This window comes from Zootoca vivipara, chromosome 10 (assembly GCF_963506605.1).
Source record: "Zootoca vivipara chromosome 10, rZooViv1.1, whole genome shotgun sequence".
Classification (NCBI taxonomy): Eukaryota; Metazoa; Chordata; class Lepidosauria; order Squamata; family Lacertidae; genus Zootoca; species Zootoca vivipara.
The window spans coordinates 33124682-33147577 of record NC_083285.1 but is presented as its reverse complement, the minus strand read 5'-3'; the positions used below and the strand labels follow the sequence as shown (position 1 = coordinate 33147577).

General features: G+C 41.1%; 1 protein-coding gene across 2 annotated transcripts in view; it reads right to left on the bottom strand.

Annotated features, from left to right (window-relative positions):
• Nucleotides 1–4853: 4853 nt before the first annotated feature.
• TMTC2 (transmembrane O-mannosyltransferase targeting cadherins 2) overlaps nt 4854–22896 on the bottom strand; it is a 191346-nt gene continuing 173303 nt past the window's right edge. For both annotated transcript variants that reach the window (XM_035126826.2, XM_060279689.1), the window contains one exon: nt 4854–5518. In XM_035126826.2, coding sequence (XP_034982717.2) covers nt 5339–5518 — 180 coding nt within the window. In that variant the 3' untranslated portion in view covers nt 4854–5338. The remainder of the gene's footprint in view (nt 5519–22896) is intronic.

Below are 22896 nucleotides of genomic sequence, written 5' to 3'. Positions count from 1 at the left end.
GTGGCAGTGCTTTTTTCCCCCTGGGGGGTACACATACCACTAAACATTTTGCGAACCTAAGTTTGGGCTCATTGAGGGGCAGTAGGAAAATGAGAGTACCCCTCAACATTTTTTAAAAAGAAAAAAAGCACTGGGTACGGCCTTTGAAAAAAATGAAAGTTTTCCCCCCTTTGAAGCCAGAGACATTGTAGTCAGAAAGTCTTAAATCAAACCAAAATTCAGACCTCTAGAATTATCATCCCATCTCACTGTTGTGGAGTCCTGAAGCCTGAAGTTCTTTCCCCACGTGCTTCTTTCTGCTGCGTTTTCCTAAGATTCTTTTGCCTCTGCCAGGAATATGATGTTCTTGTCATACCACTGTTGGAGTAAAGAACTACTAACAGTGCAAGCATGTTTACTCTGTAGTAGGCCCTACTGTGTGTATGGGATTGCAACCTCACTCCCATTCTCTACAAGAGTGGTGGCTAATGTGTGGCCTTCCGATGTTCCCATGAGGCCCATGTCCAGTGGTCAGGTATGACAGGACCTGTGGTCTAACAATATCTAGAAGGTCACAGGGAAGCTACCCCTGCTCTGTAACTACTGCTATTGGTTGGGCTTGGCTTGCCAATGGAAACAGTGGTTGCTGTTAAGGTGATATGACTTCTCTTGTTCCTATGTAAAGCCCAGGGCCGTCTTTACCTGGGGGTGCAAGGGGTGCGGTGCACCCGGACACCAAATTCTTAGAGCTGCCTAAGCTCTTAACTCTCTACCTCTGGGGTGTCCAACTGGTCGACCGCGAGCACTGGGTCATTTCCGTTCTCTTTTGCAGAAGAGCTGCAGAATCAATGTATCAAGCAGCGCCTCCTAGTGGTGTCTTTCATTTCCGAATGACCGCAAAAACGGAAGACGGAGTTTTCGCTGCCGCTTTTTATTTTTTCATGTTAGTAGTTTTTGCTGCTCCCCTCCTTAAAAGCTCAACAACTTAAACTTGTGCCCCTAAAAAAAGCTCAACAACTTTGACCTTGGTGGATCTCTAGACCCTGGCGGCACATATGCTAAAGACGGCCCTGGTAAAGCCTAACAGTGAAAGAAGGAAAACATTGATCTTCCCAATTTAAATTGGGTACAGAGTTCTTGCATACAAAGCATAGGGATGAATCGCTTTTAGAATACAGTGGTACCTCTACTTACGAATTTAATGCGTTCCGAATGCACATTCGTAAGTCGAAAAAATTGTATCTAAAAATTCGTAAGTAGAAAAAATCCCATCTAAACCGCATCCAAGATGGCGGACGGAGTTCCGTTCGTAAGTAGAAACATTCGTAAGTAGAGTTATTCGTAAGTAGAGGTACCACTGTAACTGTAGTACACACACTTACACACTCACAAGCAAAGACTGACACGTACCTATTTTAAATATACATGAAAATGTACTATCTGAAGTTCTGGCAAGTGATTTACATCCCAAATGTTGGCTTCTTTAAATGGAGTATGGGTAGAATCATTCGTTTTGTGATAATATCGAGTGTAATAGATGACAGCATGTGCAAAGTATTTGTTATCAATCATTTATTACTGAAAACAAAAAGGATTTTCTTATCTGGCACATAAACAATCATGTCTACAAAAAAGGAAAGCCTACAAATCTTGATAATTTATACAAATAACAGTTCTCAAAAAAATAAAAATTTAATTTAGTAAACTTGTGCTCTTTTTCTTAAGCACTGTCTGCAATATCCACCACAAATCCCTGAGCAGAGACAACAATTTAAACTTATTCCAAAATTGAAAAGTTACAAATCCCAGCCCCATAGTGAAAATGTATGGAGGAACATGGAACAATCTTCTTATTTTTTTTTTTAAAAAAACTTCCACCTGTCGTGGTTTGAAATGAGACAGACAATGCCACCATAAAAGTGTGAACTGCTTTTGTGCAATTAATGTGAAAAAAAAGAATAAAACACAAGAAATGGAGAAGCTAGAGCAACAGTTAAATGTTACAACCAGGAAGTTGTGCTTGCATCTGAAAGCTGAAATTTGAGCCATTTGGGGATACCAATTAGGCTGCAATCCGACACACAAGTACATAGGAGTAAGCCCATTGAAATCAATGGAATTTACTTCTACGTAGATCATATGATTACAATGTAAAAAAGAAGAACCAGTTTTAGATGTTAATTTAGCATTTATTTTTATAGCTGCTCAGAAATATGGTGTGGAATGATGGCTATAGTACTAAAGACTGTAATATGTTATCATATGACTCAACCTGAAATGTAGAAATGTTGAATTTCGAACTTGTAAGATTTTAGTTTCCTCCTTCCTACTATGTTATAACAGCAGTGTTTAGGCTTTCACCTTGAGCCAAGTCCAAAGGTCATTGATTCTGCAGAAGGTCAAAAAGTCAGAATTGAGGAGAGGGTTGTAAGACGCTTGTAACTGATGGTCTATGATTACCAAGCTTGCTAATAGAAAAACAAAGTGCATCTAATGCAAAATGCTATTACAAATAGTGACAAATAGTAGTTATGCCGATAGAGAAATACTGCAAGATTCCTTAACATGTATACATTAAGATAGCTGAAGTGATTAAACAGCACAGAATAAATGTGTTCTCATTTCCTTCTAAGCACCAATACACACCTCAAAACATTTAAAAACACAGCGTGAAAAGCAAACTAGAAGGCTAACAACAGTTGTGAAACACTAGGTAATGACTTTATTTTTTGCTGCAGTTGAGAAATAAAGAGCGTCAACAATGTATTAATCCAGAAGTAGGCAGCAATGGATACTCAATCAAAGGAAACTTTCACATAATGGATTATATTAGTTCCCTTAATAATCTTCAGTTCAAGGGTATTCCATGATATAAGGCCAGGATGCAAAAAAACACATAATGATTAACTCTTCATTTCACAAACTGCAGCCCCACCTTTCATTGAAAATGGCCACTGAAACAACAACAAAAGTTTCAGTAGCAGCTTGTGATATGGCATGGAAGTAAAAAAAAAAAAAGCCCTCAGACATGCCTAAAATTGTTTTTTGGAACCTGGCCTCAATTTATGCCCACTTGTGTCGAAATGAATGTTGAAATAGATCTTATTAGGTCATTTAAAAACCTGCCTACCCAAATAAAAGAAGTTGGTAAATGGCTGAAAGAGCGCAGATCAGTCTAATATGTTTTAAATTATCATTTAAAAAAAATACAGATTGTAATAACTATGCCAAATAAACTGAAATGTAAAGGAAAATGAATGGTGCCACTTTATTGTGATAAAGAAAAAAAAGAGATGCAAAATTGAGTTGGAAAGTCTGCACAAATGTCCCCCCCCCCAAATGTAAAATGTTAAGCATATGCAAAAATAATTGGCAACCATTGTCAGTCACATAATCCCTTTCGGTCTAACACCCTGTGAATTCGCTAGATGCTAAAAGCATTAAATCCTTTTAGTTTCTTGCTGCCTGTAGCAAAATATTTCCCTTCCCACAAACTGCTGATAAATCTCATTGCTAACATTTCACAAACATATTCACCAACTGCACACGTCTTCAAATTGTCCTAGTAACATGTAGCTGCTCCGTAGGCAGAGATGCAAGTAAAAGGTTAGCATTCTGTTTTGACAGTAGTAACAGGAACACAGCTGCACTGCGCTTCGGCACAAGGTATCAAGCGTATCAGCTTGATGCTTACGACTGTCCTGCGTGAGCCACAAGGCATGGAATATTCAAGCTAAAGGACCTATACTGTGTGGATGGATGCAGTTGTTGTCAGCATACTTTCAAGAGCAGTGCCACGGCCAGCTGGTCCTACACAGTCCCTTGCTCTCAAGCTAAATGTGACAGCTCCTCTGTGTTTCTTTTTCATGCACCTGCCCTATTTGCGTCTAAAGAGTGGTGTGTGTGTGTGTGTGCGCGCGCGTGTGGGACTCTTTTCTTTTTCAAAAGTTGCATGCTAGTAGAAGAAACAGAGCCCTCTTCCTGCAAGGCATGGGCAAATCTAACAATTTTGGCTTTTCTCCATTATTCATCTTTCACTTCTCCACATCAGATTGTGGATTTTTTTTTTTTTAAAAAAACTGCCCTCCTGAAAATTCACCAGAATTTCAGTGCAAATGTCTCCTAATATTCCCTATCTGTACGCAATTTTACCTCATGGACACTTGTTGCACATCACTTCCCCTCAGTTATATCCATTTTTGTGCTCATTGCTTGGTTGGGGAACTGCGTTGCAAAATTCGGAAAAGTGCCGACTTCGAAGAATGGCTATGTTTTGGATCTGATTGTTCTGGAAAGTGTGAATTGTTTAAGATTTCCCTCCATCTGTACTTCCTGCCTTACATCCTGTTTCTGCATCACTTGGGGTACTTTTTTTTTTTTTTGCAACCTGATTCCGGTCCCAGAAATGAGCTAAACTGGTATAACTGTGCCTGAATCTATAAAGCACAATAAAGAAAGTTGGCGGAGGAAAGCTCTCTGAGAAATGTTCAGCTCTCTTCTTCAATGCACACTTTTCATTTCAACATTTTTCAGACGACTCCCACTTTAGACAGGAACAAAGCAGCTATACAAGAAAACAAACATGGTTGTTTATCACATCTACGGCCTGCCTTAATTCTTCCTGCTTGGGGACATTTCTGTTGGGTGAGTGTATTGCTGCCCCCTGCTTACTCCCCTCAAAACACAGCTAACAAGGTATTTGTTAATGTCTTCAAATAATGTTCTTAACAACAGGCTGAAACAAAATGTGCCCTTGTCAAGATAGATTGCAAATTGTGTTTCATCTTTCAAATGGTTGCACTCATCTGTGAAACAGATAAGCAGGCAGCCCTAAGGAGATACACAATATTAAGACAAATTGCAAACACATTGGGTTTTAGTATACATTTTAATGAATTACAGCCTCAGAAAATAACTTAAGCCAGCCTATATCCTTTACTAAAATCCCATGTTGACTGGATGGATGTTATATAGGCCAGCATGATTTTTCTACCAGAAACCACATGGAAATGAGCAATGTGAAAATGACTACGATGGCCTGGCAAATATGCTCGAAAGGGCCCCCCTTTCAAGTGCTCCAGTTTCAAATCTAATTCATTTTTATGCTTTTGGGAGTAACTATCAAGTCCTTCATGAAACTCCTGAGAGAGTTTCCACCTTTCTCTCATTATTATCAAAATGTCACACCAAGAAGCAGCCGTGTAGGTTCTCCTAGCAGCAATTACAACCTTCGACACTTGCAGTGCAGTCCAACAAGAGCACTCAACAAAATAGCACCCTGGAAGTTGTTCTGGAGTTGACTTCTTTCACCCTTTGCAAAGAAAGGTTCCGGGTTTCCCCCCTTCCAACTCATGTCAGGTCATGTTTTAGATGTTCTTAAGCCTTGTTTTTCCATAATATTCCAGAGTTTGCGTAGATTTGACTGTGTGATGACATCATCTGGTTTAAACTGAAGGGCATGGAGATAGTTTGATTCTGCCTCCAGAAGTTTGCCGTTGAGATGAAGAATCGCCCCCAGATTCATTAGGGCAGCTGGATACTGGAGCAAGAAAAGGGGAAGCAAACGTGATTAAAAGTTTATTTTGTATTTTCTTTCTTTAGATAACACTCACCAAAGTCACAAAAATTAGTCCTTCATGTTTTTGTAGTCTACAAAAGCATGTAAAGGTAAGAACGGCAAGGACTGATTGACTGCTTACTGCATTTTTATTTATTTATTACATTTGTACCCATACTCCCAAAGGAGTTCAAGACAGCAAATAACAAACGATAAAACAATGAAACATATTTAAAACATTTACAGTTCAGATACAGACAGGGAAAGATCTCAGGTCAAAAGGCTTGTTGGATGGGGAAGGATTTCAGTAGGTCCCAAAAATACATCAGAGATGGTGTTTGACTAATATTTATGGGCAGGGCATTCCAAAGGGAAGATGCCACAACTCTGAAGACCCACTTCCCATATCATGCGGAACAGACCTCCTGAGAAGATGGTATCTGCAGGAGGCCGTCATCTGCAGAGCAACTGGGTATATAAGGAGTGGGACAATCTTTCAGGTATCCTGGTCCTGAGCTATATAGGACTTTGTGCATCAGACATGGCCCACTGTAGTGTAGACATGGGAGAGTTTTCTTCCCACTCCCATCCCAAACTAATGACCAAACCACAGGTATTACATGTAGTAATGCAGGTTGGGCAGTGCCAGTCTGATGGCTGACGTGAGAGGTAATTAATTTTAAATCAACCTAAATATTTCATAAATTATGGTAATAGTTAAGGGCTTGCTTACTTTGGTCTTTTTCAAAGTGCAAAGCTGATGATCATATTATTCTGATTAGTGTTAAGAGAAGTGGCGAAAAAAAATTCAGGCGTTTACCTGAATTCTGGCAATCAAAATTAATTATAGACAAACATTTACAAGAGGCATCCACAAAACCGTCTGGCATCCTACTCCATAAAATGGGTAGGAAATAACAGCAAAATTATGCATCAGGCAAGGGAGTTGTTCTAGCTGAAATCTCATTAAAAGCTTGCTACCAAATAATAGGCTAGCAATATTGAATTGCTGCAGCTGGCCAAGTTGTGACCTAAATGCGTTTTTGGATCCATAGAGCTGAGTCCAACCAATGTCCTGTTCCCTCTTTATGGTGTTAGAGACTAAAATAAAGGCACTATTGCATATACACTGGAAGATATAATGAATAAGGCTAATTATCATTACACCACCACACGCTACTACCCAGAACATATCATAGACAAATCAACTGGTTGCCACTGAGATTCATGGCGAAACTGTAACTAAAGTTCAAGATGCACGTATTTCTTCTCTGCAGCTCAAATCCCACATGTACTTTCCAGGGAATGTCAAAGGAATTAGGAATGCCAAAGGAAATAACCAAGTTATAATAATTGGCATAGCGCTATAAACAACATAGTGTTATTTCATGACAGTTAAAATACTGAAATAGTGCTTCCCTTTCCAGATGTTTATTGGATTATTTGCTACTCTCCCCGCAATGTGTACAAAATGCAAAGCTCCAATTGAGACAGGCATATGTATCCTCAGAAATCAATGGGTGCCACCCAATGATGTTCACCCGCTTGCAGAGCCAAAATCCATTTACGCAATGGAACATCAGGATTCTCTTTCTACCCTTCCAGAACTCCCCTCTCCCCCCCCCCAAATTACACTTTGGATGTTCTCCAAATCCTTTAGAGCAGGGTTTTTTTTGGGGGGGGAGGGTAAGTGACTGGTTTGCAGGGGGAGGACAGGAAGGAGATTTTACCCAATGTATTTATATAAATGGTACAGTCCTCTTTAATCCTGTTTTCTTCTTATTGGAAAATGAGGTGTGGAAGAGGAAATAAAGGGGTAAAGGAAAAGAATTTACCCTTTGCAAACCAAACCAGGTAACACGGGGCATATAAAATATAGACTACCATTTGCAGATTTTGATTTTGCAACGTAAGCCTAAATCCCCCCCCCTCTGTTAGGGAATGAGAGTTCAACAGTAATATTACCTGCCATACGTGCACTATTTCTCAGTACAGCCAGCATGTCATTCTACTCAAACATTGTAAACAAGGAGAACTAATAAATGAATTCATAAAGTACCTTTATTTCCATGCAGTACACAACACCCTGATTACCATACTGCTAGCTCTGAAAGCAATCTTGTTTACATGTATCAAAAGTATCATGCTTTTTCATTCTCAGCTCATGAAAGCAGGTTAAATATCAAATAAAGTGAAAACTCGTTTTAGATGTTATTTCAGATTATATTTAGACGCTATCCTAGTTGACATTTGCAACCTGTTTTCTCTATAAATATAGCTAATAAACCAGCTGCTTTTGTCAAATTCTAAGTTCTGAAGCTGACACAAATATCATCTGGCCCAGCTTTCTGCCCCAGCATAGATACTTCAGAGAGCAAGTCGTATCCACAATGCATGAGTAACTCACGTAAAGTAGATAATACTACGAACAGAAAACACTTCATCTATGACACACAGATGAAAACAAAGCAAGACTTAACAAATCAGATACCTTCCATGAACTGTCTGGAAATATGTGAAAGCACACCATTCTACTGGACAGGGGCTGAGGAAAAAAGAAACACACCTCCAGAGTTGACAGCTAATTTCTTTTGGGTGGAAATCTCTTTCTCAGCCTAAATGTGAAAATCTAGGAGGGATGAATCCTGTCCATTCTTATCTGATGAAATCAACAGATTGGATTTTCAAGCAATCTTTTGCATGTGAGACCAATTTTGGGATTGGCTCCATTTTTCTGGAGCGGTAACAGTTTTGACAGTGGGATGTCACAAAAACAGGACACTCTCCTTGCAGTCACATTACATAGGTGGGAAAGTTCATTTTGTGCTTGTTTCACTTCCTTTTCGTAAGGCATATCCTACGTTGAACAGAACCAATTCTAAGAATTTCCCACAGAGAAAATACATTTCCCCTGTCAAGTAATTCTCCAGAGGAACATGGCACTCCGAACCTCTGAGGGATGCCTTGCTGGAAAATGAGAAACAACTCCTTCTCAATGTCAACATATTGTCAAGAGATGGGCAGACGTGAGGAGAAGTCCCTAACTCCAAGAGGCCTGTATTGGGGCACCAGATTAAAAGAAGTGTGAGAAACCTTTTAAAGATAAGAATTCTACTTGGTTTTTAAATACGGACGTTCCTCATTTGTCTCTCTGCATGTGTCACTTCAACCGAGAATGTAATAGGGTTGCCATGCGTCCAGAATTTCCCAGACATATCCTGAATATTGCATTCACCAGTAGTGTCCGGACAGAAATTGGCTAAATGTCCGGGAAAATCTGGACGTACAGTAACTCATGTTGCCAGTGCTGATTTTTGCCAGTTTCCCCTTAAAATAGTTCAAAAGCAGAAAATGTTTTTGTGATCTTGCAAAAAACCCACAACTTTTCTGTCTGAATTTTCACTGTTTGAAATATGGCAACCCTAGAATGTAATACATTAATTACCTAGCTTTAGTTGATATCTTTCTGGGGGGGGAGGAAGGTGGTAGTCATGTTTAACATTAGAAATGGGGAACTATGCGAATTGCTTACTACCTATATCTCTGCAGACTCTGTGCTTGCCTGTTTGAAATATTATTTATTTAGCATTTTCACCCAGCTTAGACGTTTTCACCTCCGAAGGAAACAGTCATTCCTCTCCCACAGATGACACATAAAGTTGAAAGCATCCACACAGCACCACCACCTCCTGGCCAAGCAACTCTTCCACATTGCTTTGTGGTGTGTGAGATTTGGCAATGGCACACTCTCTCTCTGTGGCTCACGGATAACAGAAGAATGGATGGCACCTGTCTGCTTAGGCCAGTGTTATCGCATTCTGCCAGCTGAACGCAATGAAGCCTCCGCCACAATTGCTGGGGCTTTTCTCCAAACACATAATCTTTGATTTAAGATAGATGAAGAAGCTTTACGACACATGAGTGGTGCCAGTCAGCAGCTACCAGCGCAATAGTGTGGAACTCGCTGCAACCGCAGAACAAATGACCCCACACACCACATGAAAGGAAACCCGACTCCTTCATTCATTTCCTTTTGGAGACGGAGGCTTTGCATCGAACGGAGCCAGCTGGAAGTCCTATTAGAGTTTTAATGGAAGTCTCTTTATGGCATTCTAGGAATTATTCCATTATTAGAGAATTCCCAACTAATCATTTGCTTAGGCTTTGGAAACTTGTTGCCTTACTCCTCAGACTTTGCTGTGCTAGTAAAAAAGAAAACTGTTTGCCAGCAAGTGCGTGAGCTCAGTCACCTTGGTACTGTGGCAAACGCACATGATAAGGGTGCAACTGGTTCAGCCTAAGAGGTGAAATGTCCTTTACGCAACAGAATTTTAACAAGCAATAGGTTAAGGCGTGAACTAAAAGGTGAAATATAGCATTTGCAAGTACAGACAACTTCTCATTTGTGTGCGTGCACATGGGCACAAACCCAGAAGTGGCACGAATGGGGAGAAACAGCGCTAAAAGAGGGGGAAAGGGGGGGAAATAGTGCAAAAATAGTGTCTAGCAATCCCATGAGCCTTCGCAAGTGCAATCCTAGGAGTCTTTGCACTGATGTCTGAGACGTGTAGAGAGTTGGATTTTGAGCAATTAGGTTTGGAGGGAGCAATTGTGGTGGAGTTGGTGGGGTGTTTTTTTTCCCCCAAGGATTTTTAGAGGTTTAGAGGGTGTTTGCAGCCTTTTTCAATGGTGTTTCCAATATACGCAATTGCATTTAAGCATGCGGTGCCTCAGAACGTAACCTCTGCATAAATGGGGAGTGGCCTATAGAGGCTAAAGAGTGGAAGGACCACCTTTCCAGAATCAGATTTGTGTGCTGCGACAAGCATTATAGTCTCCTAGGGATAGTTGATAGTGCCATGCTCTGTTCCGCTACAGCAGGGGTGGGGAATTTAATTTGTTGGGCTCTAACTCCCATCAACCCTGGCATTTTGGCTTTGCTTGCCGGGGCTGATGGGAGTGCAGCAACATCTGGAGGGCTTCAATCTTGCTGCTTCTCCTGTTCTGCCTTTTCTCACACAGTTTGGTCTCCCCACTTCACTGGCTGATTTTTATGTATTTCTCTTTTCAGCATATATGACCACATCCTGCATTCTCCATTCACTCCTACACAGCTCCTCTTCTGAACAATCCCTCATTTGCCTTTATACTGTCAGCCAACAGAACTCCATCTCTTCATTCTGTCTCCCTGCTAAGTTCAAGTCATATACTCTATCACTCCAATATGCAATCTTCTTTCCCATTGCCTCTGCTGTTCTCCATCTCGAACAGGGCCAGGGAAGGTCTTAATTTGTATGCTAACTCAGACTACCCCCGGGCCATTGACAATTATTTGAAATTGCTGCCTGAATTAGCTCCCTGCTTATAGGTAGACAATTAGAGACACCACCACATACAAGGCCAAACTACCTGCACACCTCTGTTAAACGCAGAGCATGTTCTGAATAGGAAGACAAACATGCATTGCTAGTCTGCTGCTCATGTGACAATTGCTAACACAGAGAAAAATTTCAAGAGGCTGCCATCAGACTAATGGTCCAGACATTCAGTCCTTTGTCATTTCCTGACAGGGGAGGCCATGCACCACAAAATAAATGCACTAGGTGGCTAATGTTTTGTCCAAGATCCATTCATGGTACCTGAGGTTTGAGCGAACCTGAGCTTGAGCAAAAAGCTAAGAGACTGCTCATCAGCAGGAGCTGGGATGGGAACTCAGACGCAATCTGGACATAAATTCGGAGACCCCAAAACAGGGATACCTAAAGGAGACCTATAGGGAGCTGCTATCCAACCTTTATAGATAACCCGTCCTCTACCTGATTACCTGCTGGGTTATAAGGTACATTTGGTCCAAATCTTGGCTTTTCCATGTTTCTGAGGATTGCCCTTCCTGAACAGACCCCTGGCCAGGGCTGTCTTAAGCCTATCCAGCGCCGTGGTTCAGAGATCCCTCCGGCGCCCCGCCCCCCCTTTCCCAGCCGGAAAACCTCTGAGGTGCCGCTCCCCCCCGACACCGCCATGCCGTGACTTCTGCTTTTCACCCACCGCGAGCAGGACCGGCAACGGCGACGCTGGACTCGCGCTCTGCCGGGCAGGGCAGGGGGCAGCCTGACGGGCGGGGACACTGCCAGCTGTGATCTGCCTCCGCTTCTTCGGCCAAAGCAGTTGTGCGGCACTGCCGTCCAGGCAGCCCTGGCTGCAGCGCCGACGGGAGGCTTGCGGACGGCTCCCCTGCAACGGCGCCCGCAGCCCAAGAAGAGGTGGGCGAGGGCGGTGCTGCCGGCGGGGCTTGAGTGCTGCTCCTCTGGCAAGGAGGAGCCTCCGGGCACAGCATGGCATGGCGGGGGCGCCCTCCAAACGCCTCCTACCCACCTCACAGGGTGTCTGTTGTGGGGGAGGAAGGGAAAGGAGATTGTTAGCCGCTTTGAGACTCCTTCGGGTGGTGATAAAGCGGGATATCAAATCCAAACTACTACTACTACTCCTCCTCCTCCTCCTCTTCTTCTTCTTCTTCTTCTTCTTCTTCTTCTTCTTCTCCACCAGAACATGGTGCCGTGCCGCCGTGCGCCAGTAGCCTCTATGGCTAAGACGCCCCTGCCCCTGGCAGCAAGATGTGAATCTCTTGAGAATTCAGCATCATTTGGAATGGCTTGATGTCCATTTTTCATGGATGCACCTTATGCCTTGGAATCCATGAGTTTAAATATAGATTTAATTTAAGAACTAGTTAAGGGGGCTCACTGTTGAACTTTACTGAAGTGAAAAATCTTCAGGACACAGAAATGACTTTAATATTTGAATAGTGAAAATTCACTTCAAAAAACATGAAATGCAGAGCTTTTGAATACAAAAGAATTAAAAATGACATATTGTTGTTAAATTGTGCGTGTGCGCGCGTGTGTGCTTGTAGGCATGCCTTGGTAGGTGGGATGGCTATTGAATGGAAAGTCAGATTTCTCACTCTGGCGAGGGAGGGAGGGAAGGATTTCCGCATTCCAGTGCAGAATATGTGATTAAAATATGCTGGCAAGACATCCAACTTCCTCTCGCTCACGTTCCCCATTTCTAACAAGTTTCTCTCTGGTAAACAAAATACCCTTGTTTGCTGGGTGAAACAAACAACATGGTTTAGTGAAAAAAATAAAAAATAAAATAGAGGTCAAATCTCCTGACCCTCCAAAACTGATTGAAGTGTCATTAGTTCACATCAGGCATGCTCAGTCAGGTGGTTTTCTTTTCTTTTTAAAGAACAAACAGTTGCAAGGCCTTTGCAGCTGAATGAGATTTAATGCTCTGCAAAGCACGCTTCCCAAATATTTTAGCCGTGTCATTAGACAGCTCCCTCTTCTAAATATAAAGAGCAACTGATCTCCATTTGGAGGTTTCAGCTTGCTAATTGAAAACATGCACAGTGGCTTGATAAAGCGCAATGAAGTAATAAAAGGAGAAAATGAAAAAGATTTATCTGCAGGCAGCATCACGGAGCATGAAAGCTCCTCATGGTGGCCCCGCTTCATCTTGCCGATGACCAAGTTATAATGTGCTGTCAGGCCTTTTAATCCCCCTGTGGTGACGGCAAGAATTTTCACTTGAACTTTTATTACTGATGTCACTGTCATGCTGCAGTGTGCTATTTTCCAAAGTAATCAAAATGTCAACAGCTTCTTTTTATTGCTAAAGAGAACTGTGCACAGCTGAATCATTTCGGATGTGGCATTTATTTTTTGACAAACCCCAAAGTGTTACCTTCAGAGTTAAGACTGGGACAAAGAGGCTGCCCTTGAGGTTCATGGTGATGCTACTTTATAGAAAGAAGGCGCCGATCCCCAAAAAGGAACTACAACACACAAATCCTGACCAGGAAAGCTGTCTGCAAACAGACACCGGCTCCCTTGGCCTGAAATGCATGAGCACCATAGTCAAGTTTAGAATCATAGAATCATAGAGTTGGAAGAGACCAAAAGGGCCATCCAGTCCAACCCCCCCTGCCAAGCAGGAAACACCATCAAAGCATTCCTGACAGATGGCTGTCAAGCCTCTGCTTAAAGACCTCCAAAAAAGGAGACTCCACCACACTCCTTGGCAGTAAATTCCACTGTCGAACAGCTCTTACTGTCAGGAAGTTCTTCCTAATGTTTAGGTGGAATCTTCTTTCTTGTAGCTTGAATCCATTGCTTCGTGTCCGCTTCTCTGGAGCAGCAGAAAACAACCTCTCACCCTCTTCTATATGACATCCTTTTATATATTTGAACTTATCACCCCTTAACCTTCTCTTCTCCAGGCTAAACATACCCAGCTCCCTTAGCCATTCCTCATAAGGCATTCTTTCCAGGCCTTTGACCATTTTGGTTGCCCTCTTCTGGACACGTTCCAGCTTGTCAGTATCCTTCTTGAACTGTGGTGCCCAGAACTGGACACAGTATTCCAGGTGAGGTCTGACCAGAGCGGAAAACAGTGGTACTATTACTTCCCTTGATCTAGATGCTATACTCCTATTGATGCAGCCCAGAATTGCATTGCCTTTTTTAGCTGCTGCATCACACTGTTGACTCATGTCAAGTTTGTGGTCTACCAAGACTCCTAGATCCTTTTCACATGTACTGCTCTCAAGCCAGGTGTCTCCCATCCTGTATTTGTGCCTTTAATTTTTTTTTTTTGCCCAAGTGTAGTACTTTGCATTTCTCCCTGTTAAAATTCATCTTGTTTGCTTTGGCCCAATTGTCTAATCTGTTAAGGTCATTTTGAAGTGTGATCCTGTCCTCTGGGGTATTAGCCACCCCTCCCAATTTGGTGTCATCTGCAAACTTGATCAGGATGCCCTCAAGCCCATCATCCAAGTCGTTTATAAAGATGTTGAATAAGACTGGGCCCAAGACAGAACCCTGTGGCACCCCACTAGTCACTTCTCTCCAGGATGAAGAGGAGCCATTGATGAGCATCCTTTGGGTTTGGTCAGTCAGCCAGTTACAAATCCACTGAATGGTAGCATTGTCTAGCCCGCATTTTACCAGCTTCTTTACAAGAAGTTTGACTGGACTTAACTGTCCAGGGGTCCTTTACCTTCACCTTTACCTGCCTCTGGGTGGGAATCTGAATTTTAAACAACAGGAAACTACAGAAAGAAATACTCTGTACATGATGGAACTGTTTGTAACGGTCTCTACCTTTGGACCATCTCCTTTCAACAGATAATGGATAGTTGACATGCAACCCTAACAGGGAGAAGCATCTTAGAACTGGTTTAGTCTACTTTACTTTTTCAAGTTACCATATCCAAAGAGAACAGTTTCTTAGCACCATGCTAAGAAATGAACACCATGCTGTTTGGGTTCTGATCCTCCTAACTTTTCTTCCAACTTGGATTTTTTTTAAAAAATAAATAAATCTTAAATTTATTTTATTTTATTTTTTTGCAGGGGCGACTGTTGTTCAAATATACTCAACTGGTGAAAGTTATTTGTCATTTACATTTGTACAAATTTCTTATGTAATGGATTACATACTGGCAAAGTATGAATACAAAACTTTAAACTACTATGTATTACATGGCAGCCTAGAAATCCCCAGGGAACATTTACAGTAAAAGTAGGTCTACAGTTTTTGCAATAGCTATGCACCGAGAGCTCTAATACACAGTTAAATATGCTCTCCACAACTATTCATTCAAGCCATATGGAAACCAAGCTGCATATTTAAAAATATTATTTCATTAGTATAATAAAACTTGCCAAACACTGATAAAAACTATAATTTTTTTAAAAATACTGCAGCTATATATATTTTTTTATGCTGCAGCTATATTATGTTTTTTAAGTAAAACTCTAACGTATGTGTTATGGACCTCACAAAGTGCTTATAATTAAACTCCTCTGGCTTTCTAAACCAAATACAGGATTATACAGCCCATAATTATTGCATGCAATTGTCAAACCATTTGGCGTTAAATGCAAGCATATTCAAATCACTGAATTTTTGTTTATAGGTCTCAAGCTGTGCTTTCATTCCCAAAACCTGCAATTCAATCATTTTCACATCTAGCAATTTGTTGGATTTATCAGACAGTAGCTTTTTTCCCCTACTAGCAGTTGGGAGTTCTATCAAATGAAAGATGTGATTCAGATCAATGGCAACCTTGCAACTTCTGCAATATCTGACATTTGATGCCATAAGCTGTAATAGCTTGGCAAAACAAATACCAGAGGTACAACAGAATGACTGCAAGGAAGTATGATCAGAGACACATTGATCCAGGGAAGTACACTAACTGCAAGATCATTTCTATTTGTATTATAGAGTTCTGTACTCTCACTTACACAATTTCAAGTTGTTATCATACTTCTGATGTTTTGAATATGGTTCAAATAAAATAAGCCACTGAGAAAGGAGTTAGGTTTATGAATTATTATTGCTCTTGTTATTTATTAATTTATGTACCACTTATAGGCCAAAATGGCTTCTACGCAGTTTACAGATTTAAAATCAATTATTCAATCCGTACGTAATTAAATTCTACAATAACAACTCCATAAGCAGAAGAAGAAGAAGAAGAAGAAGAAGAAGAAGAAGAAGAAGAAGAAGAGTAGTAGTAGTAGTAGTAGTTTTGATTTGATATCCCGCTTTATCACTACCCGAAGGAGTCTCAAAGCGGCTAACATTCTCCTTTCCCTTCCTCCCCCACAACAAATACTCTGTGAGGTGAGTGAGGCTGAGAGACTTCAGAGAAGTGTGACTAGCCCAAGGTCACCCAGCAGCTGCATGTGGAGGAGCGGAGATGCGAACCCGGTTCCCCAGATTACGAGTCTACAGCTCTTAACCACTACACCACACTGGCTCTCAGTTGAGTATCCTTAATTAAAACAGAAAAGCCCATTTTAAAAAGTGACAATGAAAACTTTTTTTAAAAAAAGTAACATTTTAAGATCAAATGCAACCTGCCAATAATCAAGAACTTCCACAAATCCTGTGAGTACAACTAGCAGTCTAGTCCATGGGTAGGCAAACTAAGGCCTGGGGGTCGGATCCAGCCCAATCGCCTTCTAAATCCGGCCTGCGGACAGTCTGGAAATCAGTGTGTTTTTACATGAGTAGAATGTGTCCTTTTATTTAAAATGGATCTCTGGGTTATTTGTGAGGCCTGCCTGGTGTTTTTACATGAGTACAATGTGTGCTTTTATTTAAAATGCATCTCTGGGCATAGGAATTCTCATATAATAATATAGTCCGGCCCCCCACAAGGTCTGAGGGACAGTGGACCAGCTCCCTGCTGAAAAAGTTTGCTGACCCCTGGTCTAGTCCATCAAAAACCGTTTCTGTCAATGAACATGATAGCTTCATTGCAAGATTCCCCTCCAAGCTCTACTTTCATTGATACGTTCACATATTAATAATAATAATAATAATAATAATAATAATAATAATAATAATAATATATTATTTATACTCCACCCATCTGGCCGGGTCTTCCCCGCCACTCTGGGTGGCTTCCAACACACATCAAAATACATTAAAATATCACAGACTAAAAACTTCCCTTAATAATAATAATAATAATAATAATAATAATAATTTATTATTCACTTGAGGCTATGAGGAGAAAATAGCTAAATACACACAGAGGAACAGATGAAGCTGCCTTGTGCTATGCCAAACCATTGGCCCATCTAGTTCTGTACTGTGGCTCTCCAGGGTTTCAGGTAAGGAGCCTCTCCTAGTCGTACCTGGAGATGTTGAGGCTTACACCTGTGACCTTCTGCATGCAGAGCTGATGCTCTGCTACTGAGCTACAGCCCAAATCTTTGTAACATGCTAATGGCCAAAAACGTCAGAGGCACTGGCCCAACAGTGCTCTGCCATTCACATCACCCAAATTTCCACCTGACACTCCCAACCTTTCACTTCTGTGTGGAGAGCAATTCCCTGTTTCTGTCACTCTCTGTAGGAGAGAAAAAATGTGGAGTGAGAAAATGCTCTCTGTGTTCTCCAACCAGGGCATTGAGCAGAGCTCTCCAGAGCGCATCTGACCACTTTAAGCAATGCAACTGACTGCACGGCAGGAAAACTTGGGCAGAGATGATTAATTGAGAGCTGAGAGTACATGACAGGTGCATCTTTTGTGATTCAGGAAAAGCTTTGTGAAGAAAGGCATCAGGATTGGGAAAGGGACAGGGACCTTAGACGGAATCACAATGATTGTCAACATGAATATTCAAGAACGCCATGAATGGACCTCTATTTGCATTTCCAAATGCAAACTACAAAACAGAACATGGCAGTGATATTTATCAAATGAAACAGTTAGTAGTAATGTGACACCTGAGGTCACAGCCTTTAAACAGACCCCAAAGATTTCTCCCTCCCCCCTCCCCAACCCCATCCTTTTTACTTATTTTACTGCTGGCCCCCTTCACAAAAATTTTTATCTGATGCTGCTTTTATTATGTTATCTGTTCCATTGGTGTTTTTTTTTTTACTATTGTTATCATAAGATGAGCTGGGAGAACTTAGTATAAAGGGCGGGGCGGGGGGGAATAAAAAGAAATTGAAACAAACCAAACATGCATATACATCAGTTCACTTTATGTATTTTAAAAATTTAGGCCAATGAAGCTAGAAACGGTCCTAGGTTTTGATTTAAGTTAAGCTGCAACCTTGATCTTCGTACTCTCTGTCCATTAAGTTAAAGTCTATTGTAGTTATTTCAACAGAAAAGTACTATTAGCTTCATTTTGCCCTGATAAAGAATGTACAAGAATTCCATGAATCTGACAAAAATCGGAAGACATTTAAGATTTTGAGGTTAGGTATTTTTTAAAGGAGGAGGAGGAGGAGGAGAAGAAGAAAGAAGAAGAAGAAGAAGAAGAAGAAGAAGAAGAAGAAGAAGAAGAAGAAGAAGAAGTCAATTTGCAAGATAAATTTGAGCCCCAAGTTAACCCAATAATTCCCAACCAAACAGACTAGTAAAATACACACTCCCATATAGTATGCATAAACAACAAGCCATAAAAGCAGAAGCTATGAAAAAAGTCAATTTCCTTCACATCACATAATATATTGCTCTTTTTTAAAAAAAAAAGAAAGAAAAGTAGTGGTGAAATATTAAATATAAAAGGCAGGTGGGATAGCTCAGTCGGTAGAGCACGAGACTAATCATCTCAGGGTCATGGGTTTGAGCCCCACACTGGAAAAAAAAGATTCCTGCATCGCAGGCGTGTTGGGACTAGATGACCCTCGGGGTCCCTTCCAACTCTACAATCCTATGGTCCTATGATATCAACTATGCTCCAGCTCTAAACAGTGTTCTCCAGATATACCAGAGATGCTTGCCAGCAACCAAGCCTTCAAAACATAAAGGTGAGAAAGACTGAAGAGCTACTGAACAGGATAATTTCCAACCATAACACTGGAACATTTCAATGCTACTTAAAGGATGTGTGTTTTGTATGCAATTCCAGTACACACAGGTGGAGCTGAGCTCCTGGTCAGCAGCTTTTGAACTAGCTGCTAATTTCTTTTCCATGTAATAAGATCACAGGGAGAGACTCATAGTATCTGCATGTGGTTTTCCAATTAAATTTTTCAATCGTGGCCTGTTTTTCATGTGCCCTTGCTCTGTTTAGTGTAGTAATTATTTTTTAATTTGGCCAGTTGCCTAATGCCAGAGCAGCGGGGTCCATTATGAAAAATAGTGACACACAGCAAAAACAAAACAAAACTTAACTGTTTCAGTTCTGAAGACGTTTACACCAGTGGGGGGGGGGAAGCAGATGTGTAGCACTGTACTGTAAGGAAAAGGTATTGGGGAAAAGAAAAGTGAAGTGTGGAGTTAAATATATGACTAGGATAGCCATATTTCTTTGGAAAAAGTTCTCAAAAACAGAATATGAAGAAGTAAATTGTTTCTAGGCTGTACATCTCATAGAATTAGAAGGTACCCCTAGGGTCATCTAGCTCAACCCTCTGCAGTGCTGGGATCATTGCAGAATGGTGGGTGGGCATTCACAAAATTGAGTAATACCACCTACAGTATGAGACTATACAGGCGAGATTTGTTCATTACAACTAGGCTTTAGAAGGAGTGGATCAGGATGTCCTTTGAAATCAGACTGGTGTAAATAGAATACAGTGGAACCTCGGTTTATGAACGCGATCTGTTTCACAGTGTTCGTAAATGGAGGCGTTTGCTTCCCGAAGGCACGCTTTTGCACGTGCGCGAAGCGCCGATAGAGTGCTTCTGCACACACACACACACGCTGCGCAGATCGCGTCTGCGCATCCGACGCCGCGGAACCCGGATGTAAACACTTACGGGTCTGCGGCGTTCGTAAACGGAGGCGTTCGTAAACGGGACTGTTTGTAAACTGAGGTACCACTGTATTTATGTATTTAGAAGACCTCTGTACCACTATTTAGAGCAATCACCTCACAAAATGGTATCTAGTTCATAAAAAGTCATCAAAACATTTGATATGACAATAAAAACCCATAGCATTTTAACAACAACAACAACAACAACAACAGATTAAAACCAACCCTAAACAATAGTCTCCGCTATCCTGCGTAGCCAGTGTGGTGGTCAGAGTGCCAGACTAGGCCCCAAGGGCTCAGGGTTCAAATATGAACTCATTAAACTCAATGGGTGACTTCACAGCCACACAGCCTAACCGACCCAATGGTGCTGTTGTAGGACTTAAATGAGGAAGGGGTGAATCATGTTTACCGCCCTGAGCTGTTTGAAGAAAAAGGTGGGATATAAAATAAATAAATAAATAGACTCCATCAGATTCAACTACACTAAACATTTGTCTCTTATCAAACACATTGGTTTATTTATTAAATTTCTATGCCACCCTTCATTCTAGGGTCACAGGGCGGTTTACAATATAAAAACACAAAAATACATATACTATAATTTAGAAGAAAGGGTTTAGAATATTATCACAAAAGAACACTAATGAACGAGCAGTCAGATGAAGCTTTGCTTTAAAAGAAATCCCTCCACCATCTAATCAATTAATGGGGCTGTTTTCGAAATAAGACTTACAATACTCTACAAGGGGTGAAAATCTTGCTGGATTCTTTTTAGCTGTAATTCAAATAGGTGGTTTTATTTCTGAAATGCTCATGTACTGCTGTGACCTCTATATTTCGCTGCACTTTATTTTGATTGACACTGAGGGGTACATTCAAAAGGCACAGACCACGGCTCTGGAGAGAAAATTATGTGGGCATAATTGTTATAGGATTATGAGTAATTAGTGAGGAATAAAAAGCACAGGCATGTGCCCAATTCAGTATATGCTTCTTATTCAAGCATGACTACATAGCCATCACATTTTAAAAGTTGTAACCAATCACCTCCTTAGCCTAATGACTACTCATAACTTTGTATGTGTATTATCCCATAACTTTCAAATGTATTGTCAAATAAGGTGCAAAACAAGGCAAGAGGAACTCTGCTATCTGAGATGAAAAGTATATCTAGTCTAGAATCCTGCTTCCTACAGCAGCCAACCATGAATGACTAAGAAATCTGGAAGAGGTCCTGCAGAGCAAAAGCCTTCTCCTGCTGTTGGACCCCAGCACCCTGTACTCATAGAATCAAAGAATTGCAGAGTTGGAAGGGGTCACAAGGGTCATCTAGTCCAACCCCTTGCAATGCAGGAATATTTTGCCCGATGCAGGGCTCAAACCCACAACCTTCTGATTAAGTTTCGTGCTCTACCAACTGAGCTATTGGTAGTTGGCATATTGCCTAGTAGATCCATACAGCTATCATGATGAATAGTCACTGACTGATCACACCAAGAAAACGAAGGCAACATACATAGTTATTTCAGCAATAACTATGAAGTGGATCCGGCTGAGAGGCAAGGGCTGATGGCTCATGGCCACCAATAAGCTTCACAGCTGAGTGGAGATCTGAACCTGGGTCTCCGCAGTCCAGATTCTGATATGCTAACAGTTACACACACTGGGCTCCCTTTCAAAATGGTTGAAGTAAATTTTGCATGATCAATATTTCTCCGCAAAGCACCCTCCCATGACGAGGGCTGCTTGATTCAGGTTGGAAAAAAGCACTGCGGACTTTTAATTAGTTGGACGCGTAATGAAACAGAAAGTGCCATCAGTTATGAAGACAGCACATGATAATCATTATTAGGAGGCACCGCAATCCGTTTCTTATTAAAAGGGTTATTAACATAGCATAGTTTGCTGGTAATAGAAACCAGAAAGCTAGGCAAAAAGTTGCTTTTCACTGCTGGGAAATTCCACGCATGGCAGAGACCTTTTATTCTTCCGTAAGACTTCCTTTGTGCAATACAGCTTGACTGCTTTACTTGCTAGACCTTTGAACAAAAAACACATTTCAAGGTGCTCAAGATGTACTGGCCATTTACATACATGGAACCCTCAAGCTGTAATTACTTTCCATCTCCCAATAAAGCTATATAGTGTAGGCTGGATTTGTTTTGCCCAAAGCTAATCCCAAGCCTCTCATTTGGGTGGGTGGGTGCACACTTCTGTGCGTTGCTACAGTAAGATATTCAATCAAAGCTTTTTGAAGTGGTAGAGTAGAAACAGCTGTATCTGACAAGGTGTGAAGACATAAGTTTAAAGCTGTCAAAAGTTGAAGTTTGCAAGCTGGACTGATATGAGACCAGGAGGTTGATAGCTTGTAGGCTGTGGCATCTTCATAAGGAACACACCAAGGTTGTGGGCTAAAAAGCCTATGATCTAATAGCTTTTATTTGATATTCTAGAGGCCAGACTTCAAAGTGCCTTGTTAAGAGCAGATGTGGGGGTAGCTTCAGTAACCTTCTTTTGAAGGTTTTTTTTTTTTAGTTCATACATAAAAAGACACTGAGTGTTCCACCTTTATAGAAGTACTGCTCCATGCAACAAAGACATAGGGTTTACTTTGAAGATGCAAGTTACAGAATCACAGAGTTGGAAGGGATCACAAATGTCATCTAGTCCAACTGCCTGCAATGCAGGAATCTTTTACCCAACGTGGGGCTTGAGCCCATGAACCTGAGATTAAGAGTGTCATGCTCTACCAACTGAGCTATCTGTGTTTTTGAAAAGGTCATTAGAATGAAGGAAGTTAGATTTTTAATATATACTTCCAACAATTTATCGTATTACTGTAATAAATGAGTTGCGAAGAAAAGGCACTTCCTTTCTTCCCTTCCACATCTCAATTTAGCCAGAAGGAATCAGTTTCACTGACAAAAGCTCTGGGCAGAACTTCTGAAGCGTGGCATTATAAACCAGTAATATCCTATTATTAGAGTGCCTATTTCTGACATCTAACACCAAGTATCCTTTCTTCCCGCTCTGTAAAGCTTTGTAGCATTTTA